Source organism: Carassius gibelio, chromosome B9 (genome assembly GCF_023724105.1).
Source record: "Carassius gibelio isolate Cgi1373 ecotype wild population from Czech Republic chromosome B9, carGib1.2-hapl.c, whole genome shotgun sequence".
NCBI lineage: Eukaryota > Metazoa > Chordata > Actinopteri > Cypriniformes > Cyprinidae > Carassius > Carassius gibelio.
The window spans coordinates 29,470,326-29,488,868 of record NC_068404.1 but is presented as its reverse complement, the minus strand read 5'-3'; the positions used below and the strand labels follow the sequence as shown (position 1 = coordinate 29,488,868).

General features: G+C 32.1%; 1 protein-coding gene across 3 annotated transcripts; it reads left to right on the top strand.

Moving 5' to 3' along the window:
• The first annotated feature begins 229 nt into the window (after positions 1-229).
• On the top strand, positions 230-17,067 carry tbl1x (transducin beta like 1 X-linked). 3 transcript variants are annotated; one of them, XM_052566032.1, is made up of 15 exons: positions 231-542; positions 7,815-7,920; positions 8,001-8,146; positions 9,472-9,685; positions 9,801-9,924; positions 10,750-10,891; positions 11,086-11,149; positions 11,241-11,338; positions 12,251-12,311; positions 13,229-13,350; positions 13,430-13,504; positions 13,643-13,770; positions 14,724-14,889; positions 14,978-15,079; positions 16,460-17,067. In XM_052566032.1, exons 2-15 carry the CDS (start codon positions 7,863-7,865, stop codon positions 16,484-16,486), a joined length of 1,527 nt encoding a protein of 508 aa, XP_052421992.1. In that variant the 5' UTR covers positions 231-542; positions 7,815-7,862; the 3' UTR covers positions 16,487-17,067. The 3 variants fall into 3 exon arrangements, with proteins under 3 accessions (XP_052421994.1, XP_052421992.1, XP_052421993.1); XM_052566033.1 differs by lacking the exon at positions 231-542 and having other exon boundaries at positions 7,795-7,920; XM_052566034.1 differs by lacking the exons at positions 14,724-14,889; positions 14,978-15,079; positions 16,460-17,067 and having other exon boundaries at positions 230-543; positions 13,643-13,774.
• The last annotated feature ends 1,476 nt before the right edge of the window (positions 17,068-18,543 follow it).

Sequence of the window (18,543 nt, the reverse complement as noted above, 5' to 3'; positions counted from 1 at the left end):
TTACATTTTTTATACAATTTTTGAAAAATCTTACTATTTTCACATTTAAAATAAATATATATAAACATAATTGTGTTTAAAATGCTCTCGTCTAAGATTAAAATGTATACATTTTCATATAATATAATTTTCACTAAAATGTTTTGCTATTTAATGTGTGTACTAGTATAACATACTCCAGGAGTAGTAAGAGTAGTATGCTAGTAGCCTAGTTAGGGCGCGCACTAGTTTTGAGAACACGCCCGTCTCTCTGCTATAGTAAGTGCGTGCGCGCTGCTGCTGTCTTCCGACGCTCCATTTCTGTGAGAAACACAGGAAACTTGACTAAAAACACACAGGTCTCACACTTAAACGTTAACTGTGGCAGATGAAACCTCGCTTGTTGTTTCTCGTCGATCTTTTGCCGGACTACCGCCGATAAAGAGCCGAGCGCTGAGGGGAAATCCGACCGAGGATGGGCGCAGAGTCGCGGTTCGCACACTGAAGTTGGAGGATATTTTCCCGGTGCAAGTGAAAGAGAAGCGGCCGTTTGATTCTTGACGGTAAGAAGAAGCGATATCTCGCTCTTGTAAACTTTTCCCGTGTGGATTATTCTCCTGAAGTGTTTGGAAATCTTTGTGTGGAGAAACTCGTGTTTGAATGAACTTTTTAACGCCGCTAAAGTCTTATTTCCGCGGTGTTTTGTGTTAGTTAAGCCCATCAGAGAGTGTTATTCACTGATCTACCCTCGATAGTGCTCGTTTCTGCTTGTTTTAGTTATAAAACACGTTTAAAGAAGCCGTTAGCTCGAGCGGCGCGTGCTTAGGTGGGGGAGGGGCGACCCGCCCTCACTAGTGTACACTAGATAGTTCACTTCTCACACAACTTCTGTCACTTTACTAAGAAATACACATTCACTAAAACAGACGCTTAGTCGTCTTTTGAGTCGTGTTCTCAAATAAAGAAAGTACACAAAAAATGTTAAAAGTTGATTAACTGTAGTATAGTCATAATCTCTATACTGTATACTGATTTAACAGGGTTAGTTTGTTTTGCATGCTAACATTTCCAAATTTGATGAACTGAATAATATTCATGCACACTTATAAATAACACACACACTATACTGTATATTGATTTAACATGGTTAGTTTGTTTTGCATACTAACATACTTTTCCAAATTTGATGAACTGAATAATATTAATGCACACTTATAAATAACACACACATATACATACATACATACATACATACATTTTTTCTACTTGAGTACAGTTTAAAGTTTAAAGTACTTTTTCACTTATGTATTTTTTGGCGGGATACTTTGATTTCTAATTGATAATTTTCGCTGAGTATCTGTACTTTTACTTGACTATAATTTTTGAGTCCTTTTTACACCTCTGCTTAAAACCAAACCAAAACCCTGTTCTTTTCTAATGACAACTTTGATGAACTTCTGATCCACTTCAAATGTTGACTACTGTAGACAAACTAACTCTAAACAACTAATAGTCTACTATCAGGAAATTAAAATGTTTTTTAGTGGGGGGAAATTGTGCTCAGAATTTGTCATGAAACTAATGACAAAATGAAATTGAAAACGGAAACCCTGGAAATATTTACCTGACAATTTTAGTCTTTTTTTCTGTAAAAATGGCTTAGTTTGTATTTTAAAGCAAATTATTGTTTCTCTTTTTGCCTCGTAATTTTTATTTTTTTATTTTATTTTTTTTTACAGGGTGAAATATGTTCTTGAATTGCTCTGAACTTAGAGTGTTAGTTTACTCAAAATATAGATTTTTTTTTATTTTTTATCATTTACTCATTTTATTTGATTCCGCACCTACTTCTGTTTTCCAGACGATGAATTACAATAGAAATGTATTATAATAATTCTTCTTTCTTATAATAATTCTTCTTTCGTCTTGACTAGTTTTGACTAATGCTAATATCTGGATAGTTGAGTGGCTGATAAAATACTTCTCCGTATTCATCCATCATTTTATTCGACTGAGCTCATCGCAGTGCATTATGGGATTGCATTGTCTGCAAAAGACACATGCAGTTCTGCCCTATCTAGAGCCGTATGATTTCTGCAGTGCACAAAACGTGGACGCAATCGTGGAATCTGGAAATAAAAAAGAGTTTTTAGAATAACGCAACATTTTGTTTCCCAAAAAAAAAAAGGAATTGTAACTTTTTTTAAAATAATTATATATTAAATATTAAATGAATTGTTAATGAGTTATGCCATCATTTAATTAACTCCGTTTTTAAAATTAGATGTAATTAGTTATAATTAGAATTAGTATTTTTTTAAATCCATAAATCTAGAAAAATTTAAACGGATAATGGATAGAATTTCTTTAAAAAATAAAACATTTCATAGGGCCGTTTATTGTAAATTGTTACAAAGGTGTTTAAATTGTACAAGTTTCATGAATTGAATTGATTAGACATGCTTTTTGATTATTCATTTTAAGCTAAATCATTAAAACTAAATTTTTTTTGGAAAAAATGAAACATAATTTTGATTTTATGAAATTGTATGACCCTAAACATTTAGTTTGTTAAAATTGTATTAAATAGTTTCTAAATTGTATGATTTCAATTAATTACACATGCTTTTTTTACTATAATTTAATTAAACCCTTTAGAAAATGGTAAATAATAATAAAAAAATGAAAATTAAAAAAAAACAAAACTGGAAAAATCATAGCAGAAAATTAATAGTTTTGGAAAAAAATGAAACCGAATTTAGAAGAATTATTATTATTATTATTAAATATTTATTATATTATTTTATGAAATTTTATGAACCTAAACATGTAAATTTTTAAAATTGTATTAAATAGTTTCTAAATTGTATGATTTAAAATTAATTAGACATGCTTTTTTTATTACTATAATTTAATTAAACCCTTTAAAAATGGTAAATAAATAAAAAACGAAAACTGGAAAAATCATAGCAGAAAAGCAGAATTTGTGGCAAAAAAAAAAAGAATTGGAGAAAATAAAAATATAAACACAAAATGTGCTGAGAGAGTAATATTCAAATATTGTTACAAGTAAATAGCTAAGCTAATAGTGTCCACCTCAGGAATCATTAATAAAGGAATCGTTCTGATCCTAATGTCTGATCTCCATTCATCCTCATACAGAGAGCACATCCACTCCCACGCTACAGCTTCTCTCACTCTTATAAATAGCTTCAGATCTGCAGAGTTGTAAATCATTACGAGTCAACTGAGTTAATGGGTAATAGGATTGAAGAGAGAGAGTTTTCTCCAGGATTTGAGCAAAGCCTTCGCTGTTCACTGCTAATCCAGATCTGTCTGAAAGAGAGAGATGACCTACTTCTGAGATGGAGACTTGCCTCATTTCTGATCAAACTCATGAAGATGCAATGATTGTGCTGTCCTGTGTCTGTGTGATCTATTGATGTGATCGCTGTGCTGGTGATATACAGTCAAAACCTAAATGCATTCTTCACTTTTACTTTTTTTTGATCCACTTCAAATGTTGACTGCTTTTTAATATAAATAAACTTTAATTCAGCAATAACGCCTTAAATTGCTCATAAGTTGCAGTGAAGACATTTTATAATGTTACAAAAAATATCTATATTTAAATAAATGCTGTTATTTTGATCTTTCTATGCATCTGTGAATCCTGAAAAATAAAATGGATCACGTTTTCCACAAAAAATATTGTGCAGCACAACTGTTTTCAACATTGATAATGTTTGTTGAGCAGTAAATCATCATATTATGATTTTTTGAAGATCATGTGACACTGAAGACTGGAGGAATGATGCTGAAAATACAGCTGTGCATCACAAATAAATTACACTTTCAACACAGATTCACACAGAAAACAGCTGATTTAAATGATAAAATATATATATATTTTTTTATAAATGCAGCCCCTGTGAGCAGAAGAGACTTATTTTTGCTTGTACTGTAATACCCAAAATAAGGGAAATTTAAGCACCTAAATTTGCACTTGTAAAGTATGCATAAAAAAACAAGAATCACTATTTATTATTATGTTCAAAAGAGTAATTTTTTATTTAATAGGTAAATTATTTATTATAAATATTTATAAATATTTTTAGGGTATAACAGTAAGTCATGTTTTTTTTTTAAATAATATGCTATTCCAAGTTTAAAATTAATTAATTGCAATTATTTGTATGGCATTCAATCATGAACTTAAAGTTCATGATTGTGACTGCGCTAACAAAAATAGATTGCATGCTTATCTTTCAAAGAAAATGATCATTTTACTTCAACATTGTATTTTATTTTTATTTTATTTATTTTGCTTGACAACCATACATGACATTTATGAGCTATATTAGTTGTATATTACTCTTATGAACTAAAGAATTGTTAATATGCATTGATGCATCATCATATTTTTTTTTGGCCAACATTTTATTAAAGCAAAACATTTTGAGAGGCTCCTGCAATGGTTTCCTGCAGTTAAAAGGGTTTTAATTCAAGTCACATTGATTTATTTAGTGCTTTATTCAATCCAAATTTGATTCAGAGCAGCTTTAAACAAGAAAACAGTGATTCAGTGATGCAAACCAATTCAGTTCTGCTGTAAAGCAGCTCTGGAAGGACAATAACAAACAGTCGTTATTTTATTGAATGCAATAGTTCTGCTTTATTAGACTTTGGTTCGTCCAGTTTTAAAAGCAGTAATCCGGTGAACCATCAGCAGAAGTGAATCATCACACATAGATGGCATCGTCTCAGTTTTGCGTGTTCATTAGTCTCATGCGACCGCAGGAAATGACTGCGACCCGCGTGTTTTTACGCCGCGCAGGAGAAAATGGCTGCTGTGTGCAGATCCTGAGGAGACCAGCCAGGAGAAAATGAGGCTGTGCAGCCTGGCGTGCATCTCTCGTCTCACTCTTCCTGCTTCACACATTAATCACTCCTGCGGTTACTTCTGGCTACACACTTGTGACAATTCAATCCTTCCTTTACATATTAACCCAGTTTGTGTTCATTCAACAGGATTGTTGTTAATATCCTTTTTAAGACCGGCTGACGTTAACAGTTTCACTACTTCTGTGGTCTACATCAATTATTATTTAATCTCTTGGATTGGTAGCAGGGTTATTATAGTTAACTGAAAATAAAACCATAAAAAATATATTTTTTTTTACTTGAAATAAAATAAATGTTAACTAAAATATTAAATATAAAAAAAAACATTTAAAACTGATTTAATTTCAGGTAGCTGTTGAGGCAACATTTCTCTTTTTTTTTTGTTTAACTTGATGTAATAAAATAACTTGAACTGAAAAAAAAATCTAAAAACTGTATAGGCAAATAAATAAATAAAAATGGAAAAGAAAAATGACAAACACTGAATGAAATTACATTCATGAAATTAAATTGAAATTAAAATCTAAAAATAGAAATTAATTAAATATATTAGTAAAAGCTATAATAATATTGTGGCCCCAGGTAAAAAAAAAAAACAACATTTTAATTAGCATTCACATGCTAATTAAAATGTATTATTATTTAAGATAAAAGGCTTGTTCCGCATCCTTGTGATCATTTATTTTAACTTGATTTTCATTGTATTTTACCTCTTACATTAAACATTTTGAAAGTCACTGGTTTCGCAACAAATGCATTGAATATTAAGTTATGCTTTGAATATTGTCATGTGAAGACAGCGATTGATGTTTGTTCTGCCGGTGTGTGGATTAGGGTTGTGATGGTGAGGACATTTTTCCACCGGTTAATCGACGTGTGACAACACCGATAATACCGATATCGCACGGCATAAACAATCATGTAAAATAATAAAGAAGAAAAAAGTTTAAATAAAATTAAAATCAACAATAACTGTGGAACCAAAGAAATTTTCAATGTCACTTAGATTAATGGCAAATGTTAAAATTTTTACGGATTAAAGTGCAAAAGAACTATAAAGACCCATCGCTATCACTTTACAATAAGATCTCATTAGATAACCATTAAATGGGCAATAGCTACATTTGCTACAGACGTTATTAATCTTTGTTAAAAAATACAAGTCTTAGTTCATGTCAAGCTCATTAAATATTACATTTGATTTTAACAATGTGTTATTAAATGTAATGCCTAAGATCAACGAATGTTCAGAAGAATGTTTCATTAGTAGTTTAATTAATGAATTCACTAATGTGAATGAACAATAAAGAATCAAAACACTTTCAAACTAAATCTAGCGCATGTTGTAGTCCACAAATATGAATGGCTGTTTAAATCTATTTAAATATGTTTTATAAAGTAGTGCGGCTGCTGTATTTATGGGGTTTCCAAAGCAAAGGCTGCATTGTCTGCAGTTTAGCACCATCTGCTGTCAGAGAGTGAATCTCATGTTCCTCATGTGCTTCTCATGCGTGATTGTTTACATCAGAGCGCACACGCGTGTTTCACAGCATACAGCGATGTTGTGACAAGTTGATGGGATTAGTATTCTTATAATTCATTCCAAATTCTGAATAATTTGTAATATATAATTATTCATGGTATTTAGAAGTGCCCAGGATTACAATATCGTGCATATTAATTACTGTGATATATGGCATTACCGAAAACATGTCTAGTCCATATGTTTATTTACTGTAGTGTTTCCTGGAGCTGTGGGTTATTTCCCTGTAATCTGAATCTGCTGGTCACAATTTTGATTTATCTTCCATAAAATATGGATATTTTTTATTGTATGTTATTGTTGATGGTTTCCCATGATGGGGTGTCTGATAGTGTGCTGTAAGTTCCCCAGATCCTGTGGTTTATTAGCAGGTCTCTGTGTGATTGTGAGAGGGATATCTGATGAGTGCTTTAGCTGTAGTTCAGCAGGGCCCTGAGAAGTGTGCTCTTGTGTTATATACAGAGACTGTATGAGCGCTAACACTCATGTCTTACCTGCTGATTCCTGTCAGTTAATGAACTCCGTCTCTCCTGAAGAGTCCAGCTGAAGAATACAGGATATTATTTATTATTTTATACCAGGGCTGACACTAGAAATAGAAATTAGAATCTGATTTGCTAGACTTCATAGATCACACACGTGACCGTCTTCCTGTTTGTTTAATGATGCGTGTCACACAGTGATATTTTAGGAGCACGCATTATTACGTATTCATATTTTGCATTAGTTTTTTTTTTTTTTTTACATTTAGTTTTAAATTTTATTAAATAGGGTTTAATTTTTTTTTTTCAATTTTATTAGTTTTTGTAGTTTAATAGTTTTATTTCTAGTTATTTTAGTCCAAGTTATACGTCAAATTCATGAAATGAACTATGTACTTCATAAACGTATTATAAAGCATAAATCTAAATCGCTTAAAATAATTTAATAAAGTTATATATAGTATAGTTTTTATAATATAGCCTAGTTTAAATGGCCTTAAAGTTAAACTAGGCTGTTTTTTTTTTTCAGTAAAATTTTTCTTTTAGTTAAGGTTTTATTTTATTTATTGTTTGTAAATTGTATTAGTTTGATAAAAAAATTATATTTATCACTTAGTTATTTACATTTTTATACAAATATTTTTATAACAAATTTACTATATATATATATATATATATATATATATATATATATATATATATATATAATATGTCAAATTCTTCTTTTTTTTTTTATTATTATTCTGTTAACATATATTTTTTCCCAAGTAACGAACATGTTAATATTAATGCTGTTGTCATTCTCTCCTTTAATGCCGTGGTGGCAGACCTCTACAGTCTCCTAATCAGATCAGCATGTGATCTCCAGAAGTCAGATATTAAATGAGTGTCGTGTGTCCCTCAAGGGCCGATCGTGAGCTCCAGCGTCGCTCATCCTCAGAGGGCGAGAGAAGATGAGCATTACCAGCGATGAAGTCAACTTTCTGGTCTACAGATACCTGCAGGAGTCAGGTAAGCCAGGAGCTGATGTAAACCGGCTCTGAGATGAGCTCTGAGATGAGTGTGTGTTGATGAAAGCCTCTGCTCTGCAGGTTTCTCTCACTCTGCGTTCACGTTCGGCATGGAGAGCCACATCAGTCAGTCGAACATCAACGGGGCTCTGGTGCCTCCTGCTGCCCTCATCTCCATCCTGCAGAAGGGCCTTCAGTACGTGGAGGCCGAGATCAGCATCAACGAGGTCAACAGTCAAGTCCTTCTCCATCTGTGCACAAATAACTTAACCTTGCTGTAAATAATAAATTAGTGCTTTCAAACCATTTAAAACAGTAGTTTTTGAACAGTAATATTTAAGCGCAAATGATAAATCGCATCGTAAATATAAGTTTCTGTTTACATTATGTGTGTGCGCTGTGTATATTTATTACGTATATAAATACACACACACACATTTATGTAGGTTTTTAAAATATATGACACTGTATGTGTGTGTATTTATATATACATAATAAATATACACTTGTACACATGCGTTTATTATGTAAACAAAATATTTTATCTTGGAAGCGATTAATCATTTGACAGGACTAAATTAAATATATTCACTAATAAACAATAAGGATTTTATTGCTGGCTCGGTCAAGACACTTCAGATATTTACTTTCTCAAACAATATTTTCTCTGTTCATGAAGAAAAATTAACCATTTTGCTATTATGGCAATATTATGAAGCGTGTATAAACAACCGTTTGTTTGTTTGTTTGTTGTTTTTAATAGTATCATTGCGATGCTATAATAGTTGTATTAATATAAAACAAAATCTGTTCATTTTAGATTTTGTTAATTGTTAATTAAATAATTTGTTAATTATTTAAATACTTATGTATTATTTAAAAAGTTATTAGATTAAAATGAATTTTATTATTATTATTATTATTATTAATTCTGTTATTTTCTAATGTAAAAATAGTTGAAATAGCTGAAATAATTCAAGTTATTAAACATTTATTGTTTTATTTATATTTTAGTTTAGTTTAATGAACCTTTTATTTTAAGTAACTTTTTTATGGTTTGTTTAATATAGTAATCCTGGTCTGAACTTCTGATATACATTGATATAAAATTTTTTAAAATAAACGTTTGATCAAAAGGCTTAAATGCATTGAAGCAATCAATTAATTTTTAAAACATGTCAAAACAAACTTTTAATAAACTATAATTAATAAAATTATTTAAAACGGTTAATAAAATGGTGATAAATTAATAACACTTTAAAGTCGTGGAAATTTTTATAATGAAAATACATTTTTATAGTAAGTCATGGAAATATTTATTATGAAAATATATTTTTCTAGTTATGCCGAACTCTATATTTTGAGTAAAATAGAGCATTTTCACTCAAATATTTAAAGTATAAATGCTGAGAAATTGGCATTTGTATGTTTTATTTGATCTTGAAATGACCAGAAAGGAATGTAAATGTGGTAGATCCATGGTCTGGTTGATATGTTGGTCTTGTGTCAGTGTGGCGTGTGTCCGATGATGGTGTTGTCTGTGATGTTTCAGGATGGCACAGTGTTTGACGGCCGGCCGATAGAGTCTCTGTCTCTCGTCGACGCCGTGATGCCAGACGTGGTTCACACCAGACAGCAGGCGTTCAGAGACAAACTGGCCGAGCAGCAGAAAGCCATCAGCTCCAGCGCCGCTCAGTCCCACACCAACAACAACAACAACGGAGAAACGGCGCTCAACGGAGAGGAGAACGGCACACATGCGCTCCGTAAGCCATTATCTGACTCAGATGCGTCTCTCTTAATAAAGGCATTGAATGTGTTGAAGTGAACAGCAGGATCTGTAACAGTGCTGTCAGTGATATTGAGCTGCTTCTCTCTCAGATAATCATGTGGAGGTGATGGAGGTGGACGGCGAGGTGCAGATTCCCGCCACAGTGTTGAGGGGTCACGAGTCTGAGGTCTTCATCTGCGCCTGGAACCCCGTCACTGACCTCTTAGCCTCGGGGTGAGTGCCTCTGACCTCTGACCTCAAGGGGCGGAGCTGAAGGGTTTCTGACGCTGGGATGAGTTCGGAATGCTCTCAACTGGAGCATTGCTTTAAATGCTTTTAAAAAATATTAAGCTCAAATATTTATTAATTATTATATTTTATTTTTATTAACTATATTGTTTTATTAAGGTTTTATATTTAATTTTAAAATATGTATTTATTTTTTGTTAATTACATTTTATTTACTTCGATTTGTGACCACAAAACCATAGATTAGGATCGTTTATTTTTTCAATTGAAATGAATGCATCATCTAAAAGCTGAATAAATAATATTTCCGTTGATGTAAGGTTTGTTATGATCAGACAATATTTTGAAGATCAGGAATCTGAGGGAGCAAAAAAAATGGAAATATTGAGAAAATCATCTTTAACGTTGTTCAAATGAAGTTCTTAGCAATGCATATTACTAATCAAAAATTACGTTTTTATATATTTACATCATATTTACGGTTGATATATCTTAATGGAACATGATATTTACTTAATATCCTAATAATTTTTTTAATTCATAATAAAAAAGTATCAATACATATGTATTCGTCGGCAAATATACAAGTTTAAGTGTTTTTATTGTACTGTATATTTGTGTGTGTTTATGCAAAAATGAATGCATATTTAATTAGATCTGAAAATGAACGTTAAACGAAAATAACTTGTGATACAGAAAAGTAATCAATCAGCTGGGGAAGTATTGTGAAGTCTGGTAGTTATATGTACACATCCTCGTGTGTCTTGCCTGAGAAAGAGTATTGTATTGTTTGTGTTGCTCCTGTGGCAGCTCTGGAGACTCGACGGCACGCATATGGAACCTGATTGAGAACAGCAGCGGCGGCTCGACTCAGCTGGTCCTGCGACACTGCATCCGAGAGGGAGGTCAGGACGTGCCCAGCAACAAGGACGTGACCTCGCTCGACTGGAACGTGAGTCGCCGCTAATCATTCAGCCGCAAGACGCTAAACCTGATTTAAAACCAGGAGGGCTTTCAAAAGAAAATCCAATTTCGAATATTCGTCAAATTTAAAATTAAAATCCTCTCCTCTGGATCTAATTATAATGAAACGCATGCTTTCACATCACAGTTCATAATGTTCCTCCAAATGTTTTTTGTTTTCAGAGTGACGGCACTCTATTAGCAACCGGATCTTATGATGGATTTGCTAGAATTTGGACGAAAGATGGTAAGTCGAGTGATTTCTTAACCCTGAGCGCTAATCAAACTCTGTGAGTACGTGTCTTATTTAAACCAGCTTGTTCTAACCTGTTAACCAGGTAATCTCAGCAGCACACTCGGACAGCACAAAGGACCCATATTTGCACTCAAGTGGAACAAGAAAGGCAACAGCATCCTGAGTGCTGGAGTCGATAAGGTCAGTATCTACAGCTGAGGTCAGAAGTTTACTCACCCTGCTAAATCTTTATTATTTTACCAAAATTAAAAAGGGTTCATACAAAATGCATGTTATTGTTTATTTAGTACTGATCTGAGTAAGATATGTCAAATAAAAGATGTTTACAGACAGCCCACTAAAGGAAAAAAAGACCCGTTCAAAAGTTTTCATCCCCTTGATTCTTAATACTGTGTTAGCTGAATGTTTTTGTTTAGTGATAGTTGTTCATGAGTATTTTCTGAACCGTTAAACTGTCTGTTGTTCTTCAGAAAAATCCTTCAGCTCCCACAAATTCTTTGGTTTTCCAGCATTTCTGTGATTTGAACCCTTTCCAACAATAACTGTATGATTTTGAGAGGCTTATTTTCACACTGAAGACAACTGAGGGACTCAAACACAATTATTACAGAAGGTTCAAACTTTCACTGATGCTCCAGAAGACAAACCATGCATTAAGAGCCGGGGCGTGAAAACTTTTGAACCAATTATGGTCTATGCTTTTTTCATATTTTGCCTAAATATCATATTTTTTTAATTTAGTACTGCCCTTCAGAGGCTACAAAAATTAGTTACATGTTTCCAAGAAGACTAAATAAGTTAAATTTGCCCTGATCTTCAAATTTCAAAAGTTTTCACCCCCTGGCTCTTAATGCATGGTATTTTCTTCTGGAGCATCAGTTTTGAAATCAATAAAAACTTGCATTGCATTCATGTTGTACATTTGATCAGTTCATGCAGTCGCAGGGAATGGAACCCGTGATCTGTGCATTACAAGATCCATGTTTTAATGATTTGAGCTGTGCAATGCATTCAGAGGGAGAGAATTATTACTTGACTTTTTTTTTTTCTGTAATCGTTCATTTATTTCTTTGGTTTCTCATCCTGCTTCAGACGACAATCATTTGGGACGCTCAGACAGGTGAAGCCAAGCAGCAGTTTCCATTTCATTCAGGTGAGTTTACAACCTACAGCAGTTCAAAAAAGAAAGGATTCGTGAAAATACACCAATGTCAGATCTGATATTTGTTTTCAGATTTATAAAGCCATGTGTCGTGCATATGAAATCACTTTGAAATTTACTTTTCATTTTTTCCCAGATAAATATTTTCCCTCCAAATTCAGTTTTTTTTCCATTTGTAATTTTTATATTTATTATGATTTAATGGTTACATTTAATTTTAATAATTAAAAGCATGCTTAATTAATTGAAATGGTGAAACTTATGCAGTATATCAATAAGTGATTATAAGCTTAACAAAAATGCTGATTTGAATGCTCTAGGAAATCAGTTTTGTTTTATTTCCAAATTTTGTGTTTCTGTTTTTATGTATTTATATTAAATAATCTAATAATTTTATTAATTTATTTATTGTAGATCAAAATTAATAATTTATTTATTGTTAATTTTAATTTAAATATAATAAATTAGACTAAGATGTAAAAATTACTTGAATGCATGTAATTAAATAAATACATCTAATTGTACAGTACAAAGTAGAAAGAAATGTAATTATTGGAAATATTTTCCAAATAATATAGGCATATTAATATATTAGTTATTTTATTACAATTGATAAAAAACAATATTACAAAAACAACGTCTAATCAATTGAATTTATATAGCTGTATCACATTTTTAAACATGTATTAACATTTTTACAATAACGGAAACTTCTATATTGTCTGTTTTAATTTTTCTGGGATTTATGATTTAATACAAAATAAACCTTGGTGATTAAATGAAGGCATGCAACAATAACAATGTAATTACTCTTTAACACTTCCTTTAACTCACAAAGATCAAACACTGAAGAGAATGTGATTCTAGTTGAATCTGATTGATGTGTGATTGATGATTAACCCTCGCAGCTCCGGCGCTGGACGTGGACTGGCAGAACAACAGCACCTTCGCCTCCTGCAGCACTGACATGTGCATCCATGTGTGCCGCCTGGGAAGTGAGCGTCCACTCAAGACCTTTCAAGGGCACACGGTGAGCAGCGCACACTACCTCACGGCTTTCAGGGTTTTCTGTTCTCCAGCAGCAGATAAACATGTTTGTTTGCCTGCAGAATGAAGTCAACGCCATTAAATGGGATCCTTCTGGGATGCTGCTGGCCTCCTGCTCGGACGACATGACGCTGAAGGTGGGAATCACGTCCCAGTGCTCTTTAAAGACTTATTTTCAGTTGTAATGGTTCCTCTGATGGGTTAAATGGTTTCATAGCAAATGCATGATGACGTGTACATGTAAATATGATCAGTTTGTGTTTCTCTCACGGCAGATCTGGAGTATGAAGCAGGATTCATGCGTTCACAATCTTGAAGCGCACAATAAAGAGATCTACACCATCAAGTGGAGCCCAACCGGCACCGGGAGCAGCAATCCCAACGCTAACATGCTGCTAGCCAGGTAACATCCCGAAGACTGCTAATAAATTTGATCAAAATAAATTAGAAAATTGTAAATTGATAAAATAAATAAATGACTAACTTAGATATACATTTAAAAATGATTACAATTAATTACATTAAAATAAATCAATACAAATAGAAATTAGATTTAGATTTAAAATAAATTTAAACCAATATTGAAATAAAAGTAAATACATTATTCAAATTGAAAAATATTTAAAACACTCAATATATTTGATTGTATTATAATTAGATTAAAATAAAATTATTACATCAATTAATAAAAAATGTATACATTTTAGGTTAAAATAAATTAAGAGATTAGACTAAAATAAATTAGATTCAAATAAATTAATAAATAACAATTGGATTAAAATAAGTAAAAATCTAAATTAGATTAAATATATTAAGATAGATTAAAAAGGGTTCAAATACATTTTAATTAACTTAAATATGTAACGTATAATGCAATGAGATTATATAAACTTTAAATAAATAAAAATATAATATATAAATATTTAATTTAAAAATAAATAAATACATTGACTATACTGCACGGTAGTGAGTAGAAAAAAAAATAATTTAATTAGTATTTTCCAAATAATAACCTAGGTATATTTATAATAATTGATGCCTTTTTATATTTTAGGATGGCATGAGAATGTGATCATATTTGGGGGTCTGTTGGATCTGAAATATTAAGAAAACCCAGATCTACTGTATTTTCCGGACTATAAGTCACACTTTTTTTCATAGTTTGGCTGGTCCTGCAACTTATAGTCAGGTGCGATTTATAGTCCGAAAAATACGGTAAACCGTCTTTACAAAGCTCCGTGCCAGAAAACAAACAAAATGGATAAAAGTCCGGAGTGTTTGATAGTTTTAAAGCATCCGTGTGATCTCGTCACATGCTCGTTAACTAACGATGCACCGCTGCTTTGTGTTCCTCAGTGCGTCCTTCGACTCGACGGTGAGATTATGGGATGTGGATCGAGGTGTTTGTATCCACACACTCACCAAACACCAGGAGCCCGTCTACAGCGTGGCCTTCAGTCCGGACGGGAAGTTCCTGGCCAGCGGCTCCTTCGACAAATGTGTTCACATCTGGGACACGCTGGTCAGTGCAGCAGCAGCAGTGATGAAGATGATGATGATGATGATGAAGATCATGATGACGATGTGTGTGTGTGTGTGTGTGTGTTCAGAGCGGCGCGCTGGTGAACAGCTACAGAGGAACAGGAGGGATCTTCGAGGTCTGCTGGAACAGTGTGGGAGATAAAGTGGGAGCGAGTGCGTCTGACGGATCGGTGCGTTCATCTTCCTGTCTCAACACTTTGACCCAAACGTCCATCTCATTAATAGATCAGAGGAAGCTCAAGTTATATTTGTCTGAAACCAGATTCAAGGTTTTTAGGAGTGTGATTCTGTCTAAACTTTGGTCTCTAGTTATAAAAGGTTATAAAAGGTTCAATAAATTTAAATTAAGATCGTATCATGTGTAATTAAATTAGCTTTCTTGTTTTGCCTAAAATCTATTATTATTTAGTAGTTTAGTATTTTTTTATACACACAGTTGTTATTTATTATTATTATTATTATTATTATTATTTCATAAGTTTTATTTTTCAGTGTTTTAATTTAAGCTACATTTTTAATAATTATGTGCTATTGTAATATTAGTATTAGGTTGCGTTGTTTAATTTATAATTTCACATTTTGTTCATTCAGCTTTATTGTCGATTCATAATTTTAGTGCTTAATATTTAGGTTTAATATATATATTTTTTAATTTTACTTTGTTTTAGTTTTTATTTATTTACATTCAGTAATTTCAACTAATGCTTCAACTTATTTTTAGTTTTCAATTTGAATTTTCATTTAATTACAATTTTTCATCTAATACTTAAAATATTTTAGGTTATATATATATATATATATATATATATATATATATATATATATAGATGTAATTTATTTTTGTTTCACGTTTATTTTGAATTCGGTTTTAGTTTTTATTTATTTCCATTAAGTAATTTTAGAGCTTTAACTTGAACTAAATAAAATATGTAAAATGTTGCCTTGGCTAACTAACTGAAATAATAATGTTAAATTTTTCATCTAATATTAGAGTTTATTTAAGGTTATTTAGTTTCATTTTTGTTTTTAAACTCAGTTTTATTTTAATTTATTTATTTGCAAATTTTGCATATATAAATATTATAGTCATAAATAAACAAGTTTGTTTACATATCTCACTGTATAATGCAACTTCAGTTTATACTTCCTTTGCAACTTATATTATATTTACAGTCATTTTACATTTAGCTGGTCTCTGTGGCTTTCTGCTTCATAACTTGCACTATATGTCATGAACCTTAATGTATATACATATATTTTTTTATTTAAATACTTTGTTAGTTGCACTTCTGGTTATATGCTAACTGAATTTCATTAGCTCTGTACTTGTACTCTGCACAACATCAACAAAGTTGAATCTAATCGAATTTATTTTTCTGTTAGTAAAAAAACAAATTCAGTTGCATTTTTTTAGTTTACATCTTTTAATCTAATATTGCATCTAATATAACTTCCAACTGTTAATTTCCAGCTTTATTTCAATGCACAGTCTCTTAAACGGGTTTAGTTGGTGATAACAGCTCTGTTTGAACATCGTCTTGTTTCTCCAGGTCTGTGTTCTTGATTTACGGAAGTAGCTCTCGGTGAACCGGATGCAGGATCGTGCAGCTAAAGCCTTCAGCGCGTCTCAGCGGCTGCTGGTGGTGACTGAACGCCTTTCTTCTGTTTCTTCTGGACCCGCAGCTTCACCGGGAACAGATCCAAATGTTGAAAACCAAATTAGAGGAAGTGTCCACTAGATGGTGATGAGCAGCGCAGCGACTCGGCCGATGAAGTGGACGCCAAAGAGCTAGAGACGCTTCATTTGAAAAGTTTTATTGGGTGTTTTGGACACCACTGACATTGATTGGGCCATGTGACCCTTCATAAGTGAAGTCTGACCATAAGAAAACATTTTTAATAGAGAACAAACTTTAAATCAAGACGAGTTTTTCCTTGTAGGAGAACCATAAATAGTTCTGATTGTTTCTTTAAAGAGGAATGAAGACGTCCGCTGCCGAGTACTTGGGAAATATCGTATGATTCTCAGATGTTAAATATACAGGTGTAAAACCTCCCCACTGGATGTACATTTAATGAATGTAAAGATGTAATTGAGATCGTAACACGCAGATTTTATAAACTGTTTATATGTTTATAAACTAATCTTTTTCCCAAAGTCTTTCATACCTCTTGTGTTGTTGTTTTTTCTGATTTTGTGCACATCACGCAAATTACTGAAAACATATGTTCATTGCGGACAAAAAAATATACTTATCGTGGCCAGATTTGTTTCCTCATTTTAGTTTTCACTCATCGTTTCCATGATTTATTGTACATTCCCTCATTTTTACTGAATTTAAGTAAAATCGTTTACACGAATAAGTCGTTTGTTCCCTTGTTTTAATAAATCCTGGTCATGTTGTACGAATGCGTTCCTTAATTTAGATTTTATTATTTTGAGGGAAAAAAGTAGTATGACTTAGACATGATTTACTAAAAGGGGAACAAATTCTTAATTCGTAGCTGCGCTTTACGACGAGGAAACAAATTTGTATATCATCGCCATAATTTACTAAAAGATGCAACAAATTTTTGAGTTGTGGACTCAAATTTATTAAAATGAAAACCATTTTTTTGTATTTTCGGTCACGATTTACTAAAATTGGGGGAAAATGTCTTAATTTGTGCCCCGGTCATAGTTACGAGAAAATAAATTAGAAAACGAGAAATGAAATTATTACGACAATTCTTGGCCACGATTTCTTAAAACAAGAGAACATACTCTAAATGCAAGGCTTTAATTTAATTAAACAAGGAAAGGAATTTGTACGAATGAAGATTTCGTTCCCTCGTTATAGTAAACGAGTGAACCAAGTACTACGCCGTAGCCAGAGTTTACTATTAAAATGAGGGAAGGAATTCTTAATTTATAGCAGCAATTTAATTAAATAGAGGGAACGAATAAGTATGTTTCGTGGATGCGATTTATTAAAATGAGGGAACAAATTGTAACGATGTGGCCATGATTTACATAAATGACAAAAGGATTTCTTACTGGCCACAGTTTATTTAAAAGAATGGACGAATTCTACATTTGTGGCTGCGATTTGAATTAAAACGAGAAAACTCATTTGTACAACATGGCCACAGTTAACTAAAACTACATTAGAATTATAAATCCATGATTTACTTCAAACGAGTGAAATAATTTGTGCGAATTAAGAATTGGTTTCCTCGCTTTAGTAAATCGTTGCCACAAATTTGTTAAAATGATGGAACGATTAGTGTGATGTGGCTACGATTTAATAGAACGATGGAACGGATTCTAAATTCATGGCCACGATTTAATTAAAATGACATCAAGGAATTTGTACAACATTTCATGGCCACAATTTACTAAAACGAGGAAACAAATTCTAAATTCGTGGCCACAAATTTAATAAAATAAAGAAACAATTTAGACTTTCATTGCAACGATTAACTAAAACAAGGTAATTAAGTCTTAAAAGTCTTTATTTAAAACGATGGAACAAATTAGTATGTTGCCATGATTTATTAAAATGGTGTAAGGGATTCTAAATTCATGGCTGAATTGAAACTTGAGAAGGAAATTGGACATTTACATGGCCACAGATTCATTTAAATGAGAGCA

Coding starts and splice junctions, on each gene's coding strand:
- tbl1x (XM_052566032.1), top strand. CDS start 7,863: ATGAGCATTACCAGCGATGAAGTCAACTTTCTGGTCTACAGATACCTG. Junction 8,147..9,471: donor CCGAGATCAGCATCAACGAG/GTCAACAGTCAA, acceptor GTGATGTTTCAG/GATGGCACAGTGTTTGACGG. Junction 14,890..14,977: donor TTCACATCTGGGACACGCTG/GTCAGTGCAGCA, acceptor GTGTGTGTTCAG/AGCGGCGCGCTGGTGAACAG.